The sequence below is a fragment of the Salvelinus sp. IW2-2015 genome, linkage group LG21 (genome assembly GCF_002910315.2).
Source record: "Salvelinus sp. IW2-2015 linkage group LG21, ASM291031v2, whole genome shotgun sequence".
NCBI classification, from domain to species: domain Eukaryota; kingdom Metazoa; phylum Chordata; class Actinopteri; order Salmoniformes; family Salmonidae; genus Salvelinus; species Salvelinus sp. IW2-2015.
Genome location: NC_036861.1, coordinates 5,972,195 through 5,989,599, shown reverse-complemented (window position 1 = coordinate 5,989,599; position 17,405 = coordinate 5,972,195). Strand labels below are relative to the sequence as shown.

The 17,405-nt window shown below is 43.2% G+C and overlaps 1 protein-coding gene across 1 annotated transcript in view; it reads left to right on the top strand.

Moving 5' to 3' along the window:
* The first annotated feature begins 983 nt into the window (after window positions 1-983).
* Window positions 984-17,405, top strand: part of LOC111982266 (EGF-containing fibulin-like extracellular matrix protein 1) — a 28,241-nt gene continuing 11,819 nt past the window's right edge. The window contains exons 1-4 of the mRNA XM_024013810.2: window positions 984-1,185; window positions 3,183-3,273; window positions 15,750-15,795; window positions 16,210-16,485. Of these exons, the coding sequence (XP_023869578.1) occupies window positions 3,193-3,273; window positions 15,750-15,795; window positions 16,210-16,485 (403 nt within the window). The 5' untranslated portion in view covers window positions 984-1,185; window positions 3,183-3,192. The remainder of the gene's footprint in view (window positions 1,186-3,182; window positions 3,274-15,749; window positions 15,796-16,209; window positions 16,486-17,405) is intronic.

Below are 17,405 nucleotides of genomic sequence, written 5' to 3'. Positions count from 1 at the left end.
CATTCTTTTCTTTAGGAATGTAAAGTAAAAGTTGTCAAATCTAAAAAGTAAAGTACAGATACCACAAAAAATGACTTTAGTACTTTAAAGTATTTTTACTGAAGTACTTTACAATGGTTTTTGAGACGGGGAGTCACCAAAAGCTGCAATCATTAGGTATTTTGTAGCAAATTAAAAATATATATTTTATACATAAGCTCTTTTTTTTTAACCAAAACTGACAACTGTGTTCATTTGCATGACAATTAATTGTGACCCAAAATTCCATAGTTGTCACATCTCTAGTTGGTGTCTCTGACCCTGGGGATACGTTAAGCCCCCCAACGTTCTGTATTGTTCAGTTGAAGTTATAATTAAAAGAATACAGTTTGCTATGACATCTGTGGTCATGTCTCCTTCAAACCTAACACTAGTCTTAGGCCTATAAATCAAGGGTTACTTCATTCATTTAAATCAATGTAAATCTTACAGGCAGAGGCTGTCAGAGGAAGCGTGAAAACGGAAGAATCTCAATTGTCCCCTCTGACCTTCTCCAATGGGGTTTTGAGAAGGAAATGAGGAGAGCGGACATCAGGAGTATCCAACTGAGATTTTCCCTGTGTTGTCAATGTTAGGATGAAAATTGGATGTTCATCATTGATTAGTAATGCCTGACCGGTGACTATAAAATCCTGTCTGTCATCTGAACTAATTGAGATGGTAGTTGCCTGTCAAGATTAAAGTTACGATTTATAGAGCTCCTGTATGCTGCCTCTGTCTGGTCTTAGACTTCATATAGTTGACGCTACACTCTCTGAACCCTCCAAACTGGGTTTACATTAACAATTTACATTGGAACAAAAACATTCTGGCACACTGGCAGTGCCAAGTTGTCCTATTACATTTACCTGCCTCAATATTTTCACATCTCCGGTAGAGGGGGCGCAATGCTTTTTATTAGATACAGTAGAAATTACTTTGCAATGTTAAAGAGACAAAAACCTTTGACGCGGATGTAACCTGTAAAGATAGCACCACCTCCCGATCCTTTTGTTACCCTGTGATACCCTTGTAATTTGTACATACGTTTACTGATTTCAGGGAGAAGTTGCTTCTTCAGATTCACCATCACTTCTGACGGGACCCTCCGGAGGAAAATAATCAATTGAATATTGATACACACCCAACTAAAAAGTAATTTCACAGGTAAATTGCAACCCTATCGAATGCAAATGAAACCGTACATTGCATAGCCTAACGTTACATTTTGCACTACTCCAAATTAGGTTGCATGCCATTATGATACTAATCTACATTTGATCTGTTGAATTGAATGCGCATTGTTCAAGCGACGTTAAATCATTTATTATAAATCCAATATATGATTTTTGTATATATTGCATCATTGTTATAATCGGAAATTGGTTTTGTTTATAATCGCTGCATCAGACATTCGCACCACGTCGAAATTGACAGTGCTATTCTAAGCCAATTTATTTATTTGTCAGGGACAATGCACATTAACTAACATTTAATGTGCCAGATTTAGCCAGTATGGAAGTTTGCATCTGTAGTCCCTGGGCAGATAGGCTAGATACTAGATAGCCAACTGTGGTTTATCTTGTAACTCAAACGTTACTACGTGGGGCGATTAGTGTTAACATATGCTATGTTGATAACGCTAAATACGACACCAATAGGATATAATGATTTATTAAACTTTAAAGTACTTACATTATTTACAAGAGCTAAACGCGGAATGGGGATGTACTTTCAGAGAAAACATGAAACTGATAGGGTGATTCAGAAGGTAGCTGGAGGGGGATTTGAACCTTTGCCAATAAAAAAGTGAATGCTGCAACCTAGTCTCAGAGCATTTCGTATAATTCTGTACGTAAATTTGTGTGACTCCATTTAGCTATCTTATGGTATGTCTTAATTTGTGGATGTCCAGGGTTAGGGGAAGGATTAGCTAACATGCCAAGTTGTTGCCAATTAGSTAAAAAARTAGTAAGTAATTAGCAAAAATGCTAAAGTTGTCTTCGATGAGATTCAAACATGCAACCTTTTTGGTTGCTAGATGTTCACATTGTTATACACCCAAGCAACCACCCTCCCTCCTTWTGATTTTCCCTTAAGTAACCTTCTGTCTTATGTAACCATACCAAATGGAACATATCATACTAAATTGGGTGTCCAGGATTTACTTTTACTATGTTACATCTAGTCTATGAGACCAGGCTGTGCTCCCAATGGAGATGTTTGTACTTGCCTAACAATTACTCTCCTGATGTAATTATTTTTCTTAACAACATACACCAACTGATGGTGCAATAAAGACGCTTTACAATTGGTTTTCACTCTGCACGCATGCAAGCACACGCACGCACACACACACACACACACACACACTGGTAGCCAATTATTCTGTAGTCAAGTTCACTGTTGTAATTACGGAGGAGAATGGCAGAGTCATAGTTGTATGATTTACTAGTGTCTGCGTCCCAGCTGACCCACTATTTGGGACAACCTTAAAAGATACAGTACCTACTTTTTCAGACACTGGATACGCAATATCGATATGCCAGCATCAGCTCCTTGAGCGTTAGGCATTGTGGTAGTACTGTAAGTTTGCCACAGGTCATGCCCTGGAAATTGAACATGATTTTTCAAGCATTTACTGTTTTCAATGAAGGAACATCGTGCAAAGGGGRTGTTGCTCTATCCAGCTTAGGGAAATAGTTAAATAGTAATAGAATGTGCTGAATTCTTCATTAAGGACGTTTTTTGCTATACAGGTCATAATGCCAATTTTCAAATAGTAATGCCAATTATAATGTATGCACCATATAATGTTATAATCAGCATATAATCATATCTTATATCATTTCATGATAATATAACATAAAACGGACAGAGCTATGAATTTGAGAATCATGCTGACACAGATCTCAACTTAGTGCCTTCCTCAGCACGTGTTAGAAAACTGGAGTGAGTGAGTACTGGCCATGGGAATGTCACAGGAAGGTTGTTGACTACCATGTGGGAAACATAAAGAAAACTGGACCAAATTAGATGTATTCTGCAACCATTTTGCCAATGTATACAGACATTTTTTGGAACATTCTGAGACTCAACATGTTCACAAGGAYACTTACTTGAAAAACWCATTTTCTCACTCAATCTTTTTCTCAATGTCGCAGGGACGTCACAATGCTACGGATTTACTTGTGCTTGAGTGTTGTCGTCAACATGGCCGTCTCGCAGGAGGCTGAGGAACCCATCTYATACACGGCAAGTGCCACTCTCGCAACCTCCACATGCATACACTGCAGTGCATGCTGCAAAAAAAAATGGCACTAAAAGACGCAGCTTCTTACCGAAGAAAACAGGCTTCTGTTCAACAGTTGTGGCAACTCTTTGGTAAATTTTCCGCAAGTTTGTGCCAAGCTCAAATTTTCAGTTTTGTGGCAAACTGGCGTCAAATTTGCAGTGACTTGTGAACTTCTGGAAAACAATTCTAGAAAGCTTGTAGCGAACATCTATTGTTTCCTGCAACATATGACTATACAAATTAGTTCCGATTTTTGGTTACTTTCTGTATTAACAACATTTAATGCAGTGTTAGGGAGTAGTGAACTACATGTACACTGAACAAAAATATAAACGCAACATGTAACAATTTCAACGATTTTACTGAGCTACAGTTCATGTAAGGAAATCAGTCAGTTTAAATAAATTCATTAGGCCCTAATCTATGGATTTCACATGACTGGGACTACAGATATGATTATGTTGGTCACAGACACCTTAAAAAAAGGTAGGGACATGGATCAGAAAACCAGTCAGTATCTGGTGTGACCACCATTTGCCTCATGCAGTGCGACACATCTTCATGTTGATTGTGGCCTGTTGAATGTTCTCCCACTCCACTTCAATGGCTGTGCAAAGTTGCTGGATATTGGCGGGAACTGGAACACGCTGTCATACACATCGATCCAGAGCCACTCCGACATTGATCGTCCTAATATTAATGTATTTCTTCATTCCATTCTTTTACTTTTAGATTTGTGTATTGTTGTGAAGTGTTAGATACTACTGCACTGTTGGAGCTAGGAACAGAAGCACAAACACCCTCAATAACATCTGCTAAATATGTGTATGTGACCAATAGATTTKATTTTATTTGAGAGCATCCCAAACATGCTCAATGGGTGGGTGACATGTCTGGTGAGTTTGCAGGCCATGGAAGAACTGGGCCATTTTCAACTTTCAAGAATTGTGTACAGATCCTTGCAATATCATTCTGAAACATGACGTGATGGCAGSGTATGAATGGCACAACAATGGGCCTCGGGATCTCATCACAGTATCTCTGTGCATTCAAATTGCCATCGATAAAATGCAATTGTGTTTGTTGTCCGTAGCTTATTCCTGCCCATACCATAACCCCACTGCCACCATGGGGCATTCTGTTCACAATGTTGACATCAGCAAACCGCTCGCCCATATGACGCCATCTGCCTGGTACAGTTGATACCGGGATTCAGCCGTGAAGAGCACACTTCTCCAGCATGCCGGTGGCCATCGAAGGTGAGCATTTGCCCACTGAAGTTGGTTATGACACCGAACTGCAGTCAGGTCAAGATCCTGGTGAGGACGAGGAGCAGGAAGATGAGCTTCCCTGAGACGGATTCTGACAGTTTGTGCAGAAATTCTTCTGTTGTGCAAACCGACAGTTTCATCAGCTGTCTAGGTGGCTGGTCTCAGACGATCCCGCAGGTTAAGAAGTCGGTCCTGGGCTGGTGTGGAGGTCCTGGSCTGGTGTGGTTACACGTGGTCTGCGATTGTGATGCCGATTGGATGAACTGCCAAATTCTCTAAAACGGCTTATGGTAGAGAAATTACCATAACATTTTCTGGCAATAGCTCTGGTGGACATTCCTGCAGTCAGCATGCCAATTGCATGCTTCCTCAAAACAAAATCTGTGGCATTGTGTTGTGTGGAAAAACTGCACATTTTAGTGGCCTTTTATTCTCCTCAGCACAAGGTGCACCTGTGTAATGATCGTGCTTAATCAGCTTCTTGATATGCCACGCCTGTCAGGTGGATTAATTATCTTGCAAAGGAGAAATGCTCACTAACAGGGATGTAAAGAAATTTGTGAAMAATTTGAGAKAAATACGTTTTTGTGCACATGGAACATTTCTGGGATCTTTTATTTCAGCTCATGAAACATGGGACCAACACTTTACATGTTACATTTATCTTTTTGTTCAGCATAGTTCAACTTGTAATTTAACTACATTTTCCAGTAGCTTGGTGGTAGTTGAGATAAATTCAAATCTAGGTAGTTAATAACTTTTTGCCAGGTAGTGGTGCAGCTAACTACTGGAACTACACAATACTTTGTTTGCAAAAATGTTATAAATTATGGGTGAAGTAGGCAATCATTTATTTTATTTTTTGGGCATCAAACCTGCCCAATTCTCACTTGAAACATAGTTTTTGTGTTTTATAGACTAAATTAAACATTCTGTTAAGATATGACTCCAACGTGATCTGTTCTTGCAATTTGTAGTCTATGACATTTCAGATTTACATTATGATAATTTTTTTCACGAGGTAGTATAAATGTAGTGAACTACTTTTTCAAAGTAACTTTAGGTAGCCCTTTACACTCGTACTTGTATACGGGTTGGAAATGGCATATTTGGACACTGACAAGAGTGTAAATTTGAACACAGTGGCTGTAYAGTAACTTTTCAACATTACTGTACAGCCACAGATGGCGCCGATAGAGATGGCAGCTTCGCTTCTAGTCCTTAGGAAACTSTGCAGTATTYTTTTTAAATGTATTATTTCTTACATTGTTAGCCCAGAAAACSTTAAGTGTTATTACATACAACCGGGAAGAACTATTGGATATCAGAGACACGTCAACTTACCAGCACAACCAGCACTACGACCAGGAATACAACTTTCCCAAAGCGGATCCTTTGTCTGCACCTCCCAGGGCATTTGAACTGATTCCAGAGCCCGACCCAAAACATTGCTGCCAGAGGAGAGGGCGCCGGAGCGGTCTTCTAGTGAGGCTTCGGATGCGCGCACACCACCCACCGCTTCCGAGTATATTACTCGCTAATGTCCAGTCCCTAGTTAACAAAGTTGACGAAATCAGGGCAAGASTTGCTTTCCAAAGAGATATCAGGGATTGTAACATACTCTGTTTTACGGAAACATGGCTAGCTGGGAACATGCCGTCGCAGTCCATACAGCCAACGGGATTTTCAGTGCATCACGCTGACAGGAATAAACATCTCTCTGGTAAGAAGAAGGGCGATTTGGGGTAAATAGTGGCTATTGTTTTCTATATTACAGTAGTTGCGTATGCTGGCAATAGGATCATGCACTTCTTCCAGTGTTACCGCACACATTTCCAAACACTCCATATCTATTTGACTATACCAATATAACTTATTWGTTTTTTTTGTTATAGGTTGTCTAGTTAGTCTTCAATTGAATGTCCTTCTAATTTGTTTCGTATGTTTCATGATTAACGACTTATGGTGTAATTGTAACAACATACAGGAACTCAAGTCCTTTTATTCACTTGACCTAGAATTCCTCACAATCAAATGTCGACCGTATTATCTCCCAAGAGAACTCTCCTTGGTTATCCGTCACAGCCGTGTACATCCCCCCGCAAGCGGATACCAAGAAGGCCATCAAGTTCACTGGACTTTATGCAAACTGGAAACAATATATCCTGAGGGTGCATTTATTGTAGCTGTGGATTTTAACAAAGCTAATTTGAGAAAAAGGCTACCTAAATTCTATCAGCATATCGATTGCTGTACACTAGAGAGTAACACGCTCGAATATTGCTACTCTAACTTCTGCGATGCATAGAAGGCCCTCCCCCGCCCTCTTTTTGGCAAATCTAACCATGACTCCATCTTGTTGCTCCCCTCCTATMGGCAGAAACTAAAACAGGACGTGCCCGTGCTTAGGTCTATCCRACCCTGGTCTGCCCAATCGGATTCCAAGCTTCAAGATGCTTTGATCACGTGCTTTGATCACGTGGACTGGGATATGTTCCCGGTAGCCTCAGATAATAACATTGACGTRTATGCTGACTCGGTGAGCGAGTTTATAAGGAAGTGTATAGGAGATGTTGTACCCACTGTGTCTATTAAAACCTTCCCTAACCAGAAACTGTGAATTGATGGCAGCATTTGCGCAAAATTGAGAGCATGTACCACCGCATTTAATCATGGCAAGGCGACTGGAAATATGGCCGAATAGTTATTCCCTCCGTAAGGCAATCAAACAAGCAAACTGTCAATATAGAGACAAAGTGGAGTCGCAATTCTGGGACAGAGAGATAGAAGCTGTTTTTCAATCTCAAGGCCATTAGATTGTCAAACAGCCACCACTAGCACAGAGAGGCGGTTGCCTACTTACAGACTTGATATCATTGGCCACTTTAATAAATGGAACACTAGTCACTTTAATAATGCCACTTTAAGAATGTTTACATATCTCGCATTGCTCATCTCATATGTATATAATGTATACTGTATTCTTCACTATCTATTCTTTACTATTTATTGAATCTTCCCGCTCTGTCACTGCTCATCCATATATTTTGTACTTATATATTCTTATCCCATTCCTTTACTAGATTGTGTTATTAGGTTTTGTTGTGGAATTTGTTAGATATTAGGGTTGTTGTGGAATTGCTAGATATTACCTGTTAGATACTGCTRTACTGTTGGATTTAGAAGCATAAGCATTTCACTTCACTCGCAATAACATCTGCTAACCATGTGTACGTGAACAATAAAATWTTATTTGAACATGCTATACATGACRTCAGATCTCAGGGTCTCCACTTCACAGCTCTGTATGGGTTTTGACTAACAGCCATTCCGAACTTGAGCACCATGCGCCAGTGATGCGTGGGCTGACTCATAACACGCAGTCCCCGCAGTTATATTGCGGTGAAGGCAGGTTTAGGGTCATGCAATATTGTGTGGATGAAGGGCGGGTGGGGATCAGGTTGAATAAAGAGAAAACAATAGCCTACTGTAGCCTACTGGATGGAATAAATTAAATCTGACTGTAGGTCTATAACCTTAATATTAATTCCTGCAGAATTAAGGATTTTTTCCAGTGAAATGATACACCAACTGTAGGCAAATTTTTTACTCAGGAACCGGAGTGGAGAAATATTATTTCTTTCTTTCAGCATCTTGAGAGAATGTGAATGCGCAGTTAGATTCAGGCTGTATCACAACCAGCCATGATTGGGAGTTCCATAGGGCAGCTAACAATTGGCCCAGCGTCATCCAGGTTTGGCCGGTGTAGGCCGCCATTGTAAATAAGAATTTGTTCTTAACTGACTTGCCTAGTTAAATTAAGGTAAGGGGCCTCCCGAGTGGCACAGTGGTCTAAGGCTGTGCCACTAGAGATTCTGGGTTCAAGTCCAGCCGGCTGCGACCGGGAGGCCCATGGGGCGGCGCACAATTGGCCCAGTGTCGTCCGGGTTAGGGCATAGTTTGGCCGGCAGGGATATCCTTGTCTCATCGCGCACTAGCGACTCCTGTGGCGGGCCGGGCGCAGTGCACGCTGACCAGGTCGCCAGGTGTACRGTGTTTCCTCCAACACATTTTTGCGGCTTGCTTCCGGGTTGGATGGTCATTGTGTCAAGAAGCAGTGCAGCTTGGTTGGGTTGTGTTTTGGAGGACGCATGGCTCTCGACCTTCGCCTCTCCTGAGTCCGTACGGGTGTTGCAGCGATGAGACAAGACTGTAACTACTACCAATTGGATACCACGAAATTTGGGACAAAAATGGGGTGTTAATACAAAAATATATATAAAAATAAATAAATAAAGGTAAAATTAAAATTTGAATTTTTTTGAAAAAAAGATACTGTCTGTAGAGGTGCTATCTTTATCAGCATCATTAAAGCTGATAGTATTTCAACCACATAAAATATGCATCCAAGCCGAACTGAAATCTTATCAGAAATATGTTGGGTCGTTTTCACAGCTTTCTATTTCCTAGGGTTAGGGTCGGTTGCGGGCCTCCAGATTTTCACTTTATCACTTAGTCGGGCGGTTGCAGATGGGTTATTGGTAATTGCGAGCGTGTGTGGGTGGGTGAACGAACAGCTGACCTGCTCAYCCCCACCACGTGCGACAAGAAGTTCCCAAATTTGGTCCTCGGGACTCCAAGGGGTGCACGTTTTGTTTATTGCCCTAGCACTACACAGCCGAGTCAAATAATGATCTAATGAACAAGCTTTGATCATTTAAATCAGCTGTGTAGTGTTAGGGCAAGAGCCAAAACGTGCACCCGGGGACCGAGTTTGGGAAATGCTGTGCAAGGGCATTGTGGACAGGGATGGCAGATGTGGGTGCCCTGACCTTAGTTATCTATGTGTTCTTTATTATTTTTGGTTAGGTCAGGGTGTGACTAGGGTGGGTATGCTAGTTTTGTCTTGTCTAGGGTTTTTGTATATCTAGGGGTTTTGTAGGTCAATGTATCTATATGTCTATGGTGGCCTGATATGGTTCCCAATCAGAGGCAGCTGTTTATCGTTGTCATTAATTGGGGACCATATTTAGGTAGCCATTTTCCCTTGGGTATTTGTGGGTTCTTGTCTATGTGTAGTTGCCTGTTCAGCACTCATTTGTATAGCTTCACGGTTCGTTTTGTTATTTTGTTAGTTTTGTTCAGTGTTCATTCTTAGAAATAAGAAGAATGTACGCATACCACGCTGCGCCTTGGTCCTCCTTTTGACGGCCGTGACAGAAGAACCCACCACAAAAGGACCAAGCAGCGTGAAAAGGAGGAGCAGTGTTTTATGGAGAAATGGACCTGGGAGGAGATACTGGATGGAGCAGGACCCTGGACGCACGCGGGGGAGTATCGCCGTCGGAAAGAAGAAATAGAGGCAGTAAAAAGCGGAAGGGCGATATTATGAGGAGAAATACAAACAAGGCAAGCACGAGAGCCAGCCCAATAAATTTTTTGGGGGGGAACACGAGGAGATTGGCTGAGTCAGGTTGGAAACATGAGCCAACTCCTGCGTGCTTACCGTGGGGAGTGTGTGACTGGTCAGGCACCGTGTTATGCAGAAATGCGCACGGTGTCTCCAGTTCGCATTCATAGCCCGGTGCGCTCTATTCCAGCTCCTCGCATTTGCCGGGCTAGAATGGGCATCCAGCCAGGACGTATTGAGCCAGCTCTACATTCCAGATCTCCAATGCGTCTCCACGGCCAGTGTATCCTGTGCCTCCTCCCCGCACTCGCCCTGAGGTGCGTGTCCCCAGCCCGGTACCACCAGTGCCGGCACCACGCATAGGCCTCCAGTGCGCTTCCACAGTCCAGTACGGCCTGTGCCTCTTCCCCGCACTTGCCCTGAGGTGCGTGTCCTCAGCCCGGTACAACCAGTTCCGGCACCACGCATCAGGCCTCCAGTGCGCTTCCATAGTCCAGAGCTTCCGGCGACAGTACCCAGTCCAGAGCTTCYGGCGACAGTACCCAGTCCAGAGCAACAGTCTGGAACCTCCAACGACGGGCCACAGTCCGGAACCTCCAACGACGGGCCACAGTTTGAAACCTCCTACGACGGGCCACAGTCCGGAGCCTCCAGCGGCGATCCCCAGTCCGGGGTCTCCAACAAAGGTCCCCAGCCCGGAGTCTCCAACAAAGGTCCCCAGCCAGGGGTCTCCAGCGATGGTCCCCAGCCCGGGGTCTCCAGCGACGGTCCCCAGCCCGGGGTCTGCAGCGAAGGTCCCCAGCCCGGGGTCTCCAGCGACGGTCCCCAGCTCGCGGTCTCCAGCGAGGGTCCCCGATCCGGGGCCTCCGGCGATGAACCGCAGTCCAGAGCCTCTAGCGATGATCCACGGTCCGGATCTACAAAGGCGGAGGGATCAGTGTAAAGAGGGGGGGCGGCGTCCAGAACCCGAGCCGCCACCGAGGGTAGATGCCCACCCGGACCCTCCCCTATAAGTTCAGGTTTGCGGTCGAGAGTCCGCACCTTTGGGGGGGGGAGGGGGGGGTACAGTCACGCCCTGACCTTAGTTGTCTATGTTATCTTTATTATTTTTGGTTAGGTCAGGGTGTGACTAGGGTGGGTATGCTAGTTTTGCCTTGTCTAGGGGTTTTGTAGGTCTTGGTATATATATGTCTATGCTGATATGGTTCCCAATCAGAGGCAGCTGTTTATCGTTGTCTCTGATTGGGGACCATATTTAGGTAGCCATTTTCCCTTGGGTATTTGTGGGTTCTTGTCTATGTGTAGTTGCCTGTTCAGCACTCATTTGTATAGCTTCACGGTTCGTTTTGTTATTTTGTTAGTTTTGTTCAGTGTTCATTCTTAGAAATAAGAAGAATGTACGCATACCACGCTGCGCCTTGGTCTCTTCCTTTTGACGGCCGTGACAGATACCCGAAGGTTGCAAGTTCAAATCCAATGATAGAAAGTTGTTTTTGAGATGTTTGTTTTAAGCCTAACCCAAACTTKACCTTTTTCCTTTAAACATTGAGAGTTAATGCCTAAACTTAAGATTTCGGAGTTAATGCCTAAACTTAACATTAAAAACATCAAAATGTGACGTTTGCAACAACTTGGATGAACGTCTAATTCTCAGATATAGTTAAGTAAACACATTTTTGTTAAAGGTAGTTTAACTTCTTCCAGCGTGAAGTAATTGGTAGCTTGGAAAACTATATTTTCAGAGTAGCTTCCTCAACACTGATTAAATGTCTTATCTACATAAACCAAATCACACATAGCTTTTAGTTTAGCTTCTCTGTGAGAAGCAAATTCATTTAAACATACTTAATGTMCTAAATATACTAAACTACATATATTAAATGTCTTAATAACAGATAAAAAATTAATCCAGTACAACTTGAAATGATTATCAGCATGCTAAGGAAAAAAAGAGCAAAGACTGAATATTTCCCACGTGTCACGCCCTGACCTTAGAGAGCCTTTTTATGTCTCTATTTGGTTTGGTCAGGGTGTGATTTGGGGTGGACATTGTATGTTTTTGTTTTCRATGATTTTGTATTTCTATGTTTTGGCCGGGTATGGTTCTCAATCAGGGACAGCTGTCTATCGTTGTCTCTGATTGGGAACCATACTTAGGTAGCCCTTTTCCCTCCTTTCAGTGTGGGAAGTTAACTTTGTTTGTGGCACATAGCCTTAAGCTTCACAGTTGTTTTGGATTGTTTATTGTTTTGTCAGCGTTATCACCTAATAAAAGGAATATGTACGCTCACCACGCTGCGCTTTGGTCTACTTCTTACGACGTCCGTGACAACATGAGAGAAATGTGAACACTATGGGGATTTTAACCTTAGGATGTTTAACTACCAAATGTTCATGAGCTAAGTGATAAGTGATAAGAAATTAGCTTTCAACCAATGGAAGTTAAAAGAAACAACATTTTAATTTTTTTTAAATAGTTCAGAACTATTACCTTTGAGTGAACTTTGTTCTTCTACAATGCTTAATGACTGCATGCACTGACACAATCAGAAAACACAAAACATTAAGATACTGAAAACAATTACTGAGTTCAGCTGTTACAAAGTTGCCTTGATGTTGCTATGCTTCTTACTGAAACTGGCATGCTATATATTTTCAACAAGAAAACAATGATTCTACCTTGTGGAAATGCTATACAAACAAACAAAAGATTGCTAGCATAAACTGCGACTCAGGACTATTAAATCTAAATGTGTGACCAACTGTTCCTAGAGAGCCACAGTATATGAGATATTTCTCCAGCCAAGCGGCAACACAATTGATTCAAACTAATCAATCTGTGTTTCTGCTTGGCAACTGTTTGCTTCTAGAAAGAGAAGGAACAACACATGATCAASATGAGCTAGCGGTTTAAAGAGCAAATGTTTGCAAAGCTAAAATGTATAGCAGGCTACATTTCTGAGAATACTACATGTATGCATTTGCTTACCTTATCAAGCTTGAAGATTACATTACACTCATTTATCACAAACAAGTGTTATGAGTGAATGCACCACATGTAATTATGTGYGCTGAGAGTCGGGAAGCGAGTTCAGGGACTGAGTAATTTAATCAATAAACAAAACAAGAAACATGAACAACGCACAGACATGATACTGAAACAGACACAATGACGCCTGGGGAAGGAACCAAAGGGTGTGACATGTATAGGGCAGGTAATCAAGGAGGTGATGGAGTCCAGGTGAGTGTCATAATGAGCGTAACGATGGTGACAGGTGTGCGCCATAACGAGCAGCCTGGTAACCTAGAGGCCGGAGAGGGAGCACATGTGACAGTACTCCCCGACGCACGGCTCAAACTGCAGGACGCAGACCAAGATGATGATCACGGGGATCAGGAGCAAACCGGTCACCAATGCTAAGGCGCTGGAACCTGTCGATCCAGCTGAGGCGCAGGAGCATGGCAACCTAGAGGCCCAGAGAGAGAGCATACGTGACAGTACTCCCTCCCCGGCGCGTTCAGCTCCAGCCGCAGGACGCCAACTACAGGGATGATCCCGGGGATTAGGAGCGGACCGGTCGCCTCCACTGAGGCGCAGAAACCTGATGAACCGGCTGAGGCGGGAGAGCCTGATGAGCCGGCTGAGACCTCTCCCCGGTTGCCTCGGTCGAGGCACGGGAGCCTGTCGATCCCGCCTAGGCAGGGGAAGCCGTCGAACCCGCCGAGGCAGGGGAAACCGTCGAACCCGCCGAGGCATGGGAATCTGACAAACCGGTTGAGGCCTCCCAGGTAGCTCCGGTTCTAATACCCGGACCCGACATCACCTCCAAAAAAAATGTTGCAATCCCTGATGCTTCCCTTTGGTGAGGCGTCATTCTGTACGCTGAGAGTCGGGAAGCAAGTTCAGGGAGTGAGTAATTTAATCAATAAACGAACCATAATACAAAACACGAACAACGCGCAGTCATTGAAACAGAAACAATGACACCTGGGGAAGGAATCAAAGGGAGTGACATATATAGGGCAGGTAATCAAGGAGGTGATGGAGTCCAGGTGAGTGTCATAATCCAGGTGAGTGACAGGTGTGTGCCATAACGAGCAGCCTGGTGACCTAGAGGCCGGACAGGGAGCACATGTGACACCACAAACATATTTCCAGGGTGTTGATGCATCCTCTTCCCAATGTAGCCTCTTCCGACACGGCGGGTAGGGGCAGGGGATCCATCTGCAAAAGTTCAGTTTTGCTCTTATCAAGTCAGCTCATATTGAGCTGGTCATATGAGCTGGTCAAGTCAGCTCATATTGCTTGTTGCTACTTTAACTTAGCTGTTGTGCCAGCTAACATGGTACTGAACAGTGACGCTAGCTGGCTAGCATATTGACTGTTGTTATTACAAGACAGCAAGTCTTTACCTAAAAATGTGTTTAGGCAAATCATTAGTTAGCTAGCTAGCTACCACATTAATTGTGCAAAAATATGATAGCTATCTAGCTAAGCGCTAGCCACTAGCTGAGGTCTAGCCAGTCAGTGGCACTGACAGTTTGCAACAACATGTGTTTCAGTCTATCCCATAAAACTGCTAAACAGGCATCAATTAGCTAGCATGATTTAATTAAGTTTCTTAGGATGTTTAATTGATAAGTTAGACACTCACTGTACAACTTCGGTAGGTAGATCACTTGGTTTGCATTTCCAATAGATTTGTCGTCTCCCACTGACTGGTCATCAATGCTTACTGGTCTTGGAACTACTTTTGGTTTGACACTAGTGCCACTAATAAATATTGTTGCCACAAGTTTGCCACAGATTAAAATAGAATCTTGAGAGAATTGTTTGTCAGGAAAAAACTCTGGCGAACTGTTTGCCACTAGTGGCAATAAATATTATTGTTGCCTAAGGTTTGCTGCAGATTCACCACTAGTGGCCAACATTTGCAAAATTTTGGCGCACAATATTTAGTTTGCAGCAAATTAGCCACAAACKTATTTTTGTAAGGGGCAGCACAAGCAAGAGCCAATACTGAAGGACGATATAYGCTTTTCAAAGTGGGATTTCATTCAAGTCAAGGATGGGGTCAATTACATGTTTTAGTTCAGGAAATGAAAATCGTCATTGTAAACAAATGGACAATTTGCATTTCATGAAGTAAAATGTTAATTCACTTCCTGGATTGAAATGTGAGTTGACCCCAACCCTGACTCATGTACCAAGTGAACGTTAATGAAAATTAACAGAGGGCTTGGAATGGACACTGATGGGGTGGGATAGCATTGGCATGTCTCCAGTGGAGGATGTCTCCTTCTCAACAAATGACTGAGTTGAAGTTGTTGTTGTTGGAGCTGATGAATTATGGAGGTAATAACATGAGTCTGGACTCATGGAGACTGGAGACGACATATGCCTGTGCACACACAGTGGCAAGTCCCATGACTCAGACGAGAGCAAGCGAGGAGAGCAGACATTCCTCCCTGGATGGCGACAGACTAAACACATTGTTTTTGGGTGAATTAGGGAGACACGGGTGTTCTTCAGGCTGACTCCTTAATTGCTGTCTGTCTGATTTCCTCATATATAGGCTCAAAGTGGCATAACAAAGGAGAATAAGACTACATCTTTAATGAGATGTAGACTGTAAAGCTTCAGAGATATGTGATCCGTATTTTGTAGATCAATTAATCAATCAATCCCTCAATCAATCAACAAACCAATCAATTGAGTACCAGATACTTATCCTCCCTTATTTTCTATTCACAGTGCACCGATGGCTATACATTTGACATGGAACGACAAGAATGCAAAGGTAAGAGGTGCTTATCAACACTTTGTGAAATGTCCTTGTACGTTTCTGACTTAATGAATAGATTGATTAGTAGATTAATTGAATAGCACTATAGAAGAGAAACGATCAGTTCTAGCAGACACCGATACAGTATGTGTATACCAAGCATTTTGATGGTGGAGGTGGTGGTTTTCCTGGTATACTCATGCTGACTTGGTGGTGTTACACTCCGACCAGACCTGTGTTCAAATACTATTTGTTTTTTTCGAACCTGGAGTGACAGGTGGGTGGGATTTGCACTTTTGGGGCTATTCCACTGATTTCATTGTGCCAGACAAGCTCAATCAAGCGCAGCTTAAGTAGTTGAAAGAAAACAAACCGTGGCTTACTATATGAACCCAGGTCTGTCTCTGAATGCGGTCCTCCCTTTTTCAGACATCAACGAGTGTACCACGGTGCCCGACGCCTGCAAGGGCGGCATGAGGTGCATCAACCATTTCGGAGGCTACTTCTGCCTGCCCCAGAATGCCCAGATCATCGTCAGTAATGGTGATGACGAGCCCACCGTGGCCCCTCTGGTGGAGGAACAGCGTCCTCTGGCACCCGCCCCTGCTCTACCTGTCCGACGGGTCATCCAGAGCTCCTTCCAAAGCCAGGGCACCATGCAGTGTGCCGCGGGGTTCGTGTTGGACGAGCTCAACTACTGCCGTGGTAAGAGTAAGCCCACGCAACTTAACTGGGGCGTGTTTATTAGGATTAGGGCACGCTATAGTAAACCACAAATACCCTGATTCGTTATGGAAGTGTCCAGCATCATTTTAATCCTACATACAAAGATTCCATCACTCCCTGACTAATGTAAGTTGAAGTATATAGGAATGGATCTGCCAAACAGTTTTTGACCAGAGGTTGATTCTTATAAGCGAACTGCAGTGCAGTTATACAAACTCAGTACTAAGGCTACAGTACTCAGCATTGCAGGGGCCCCAGTTTGAATGAGCAATCCCAGCAGGCAGATTTCCCTCTGGAGTACTACCGATGCTAGTTTATGAACAGATATTGAGGAAAAAGATAGCCATCACAGATTGTCATTCAGTCAATTCAGGATTCATTCCAATTGGAATTCATTCAAATTGATTGCAGTCCCTTTTCAAGTTCAGAGYAATTTGTATGAAAACAGTTCTAGTGAAATTCCTTACTGGCACCGAAGATCTTACACTACATGTAGTCCTATTTTGTTACGCCAATAACACAGTATATGAACAGTTTATGTGCCATCTGCAGGTTATGAAGATGCATTGTATTTGATCTGTAAAGTGGGGAACCACTTAACTTCCATTTACCCCTTTGCTCTCTTTGTTTGGATGATGGATTTGCAGCCGTCATTAAAGAATGTCCTCATTTGTCTCTGTGTGTGTGTGCATGCGTGTGTATGCGTGTGTGTGTGTGTGTGTACATGCGTGTGGGTGCGTCCTCCAATCTCCTGTTGGCAAACAGTGCAAGATTTTAGTCAAGTTGCAACATGCCAAATCCTGGCAGTAGAGGGAAACAATTGCTGTTACATAAACCATTGAATCAACATGGGGCGACAGCCAAGCCGAGCTCAGGGAAGGAAGGAGATGGCCGCCAAC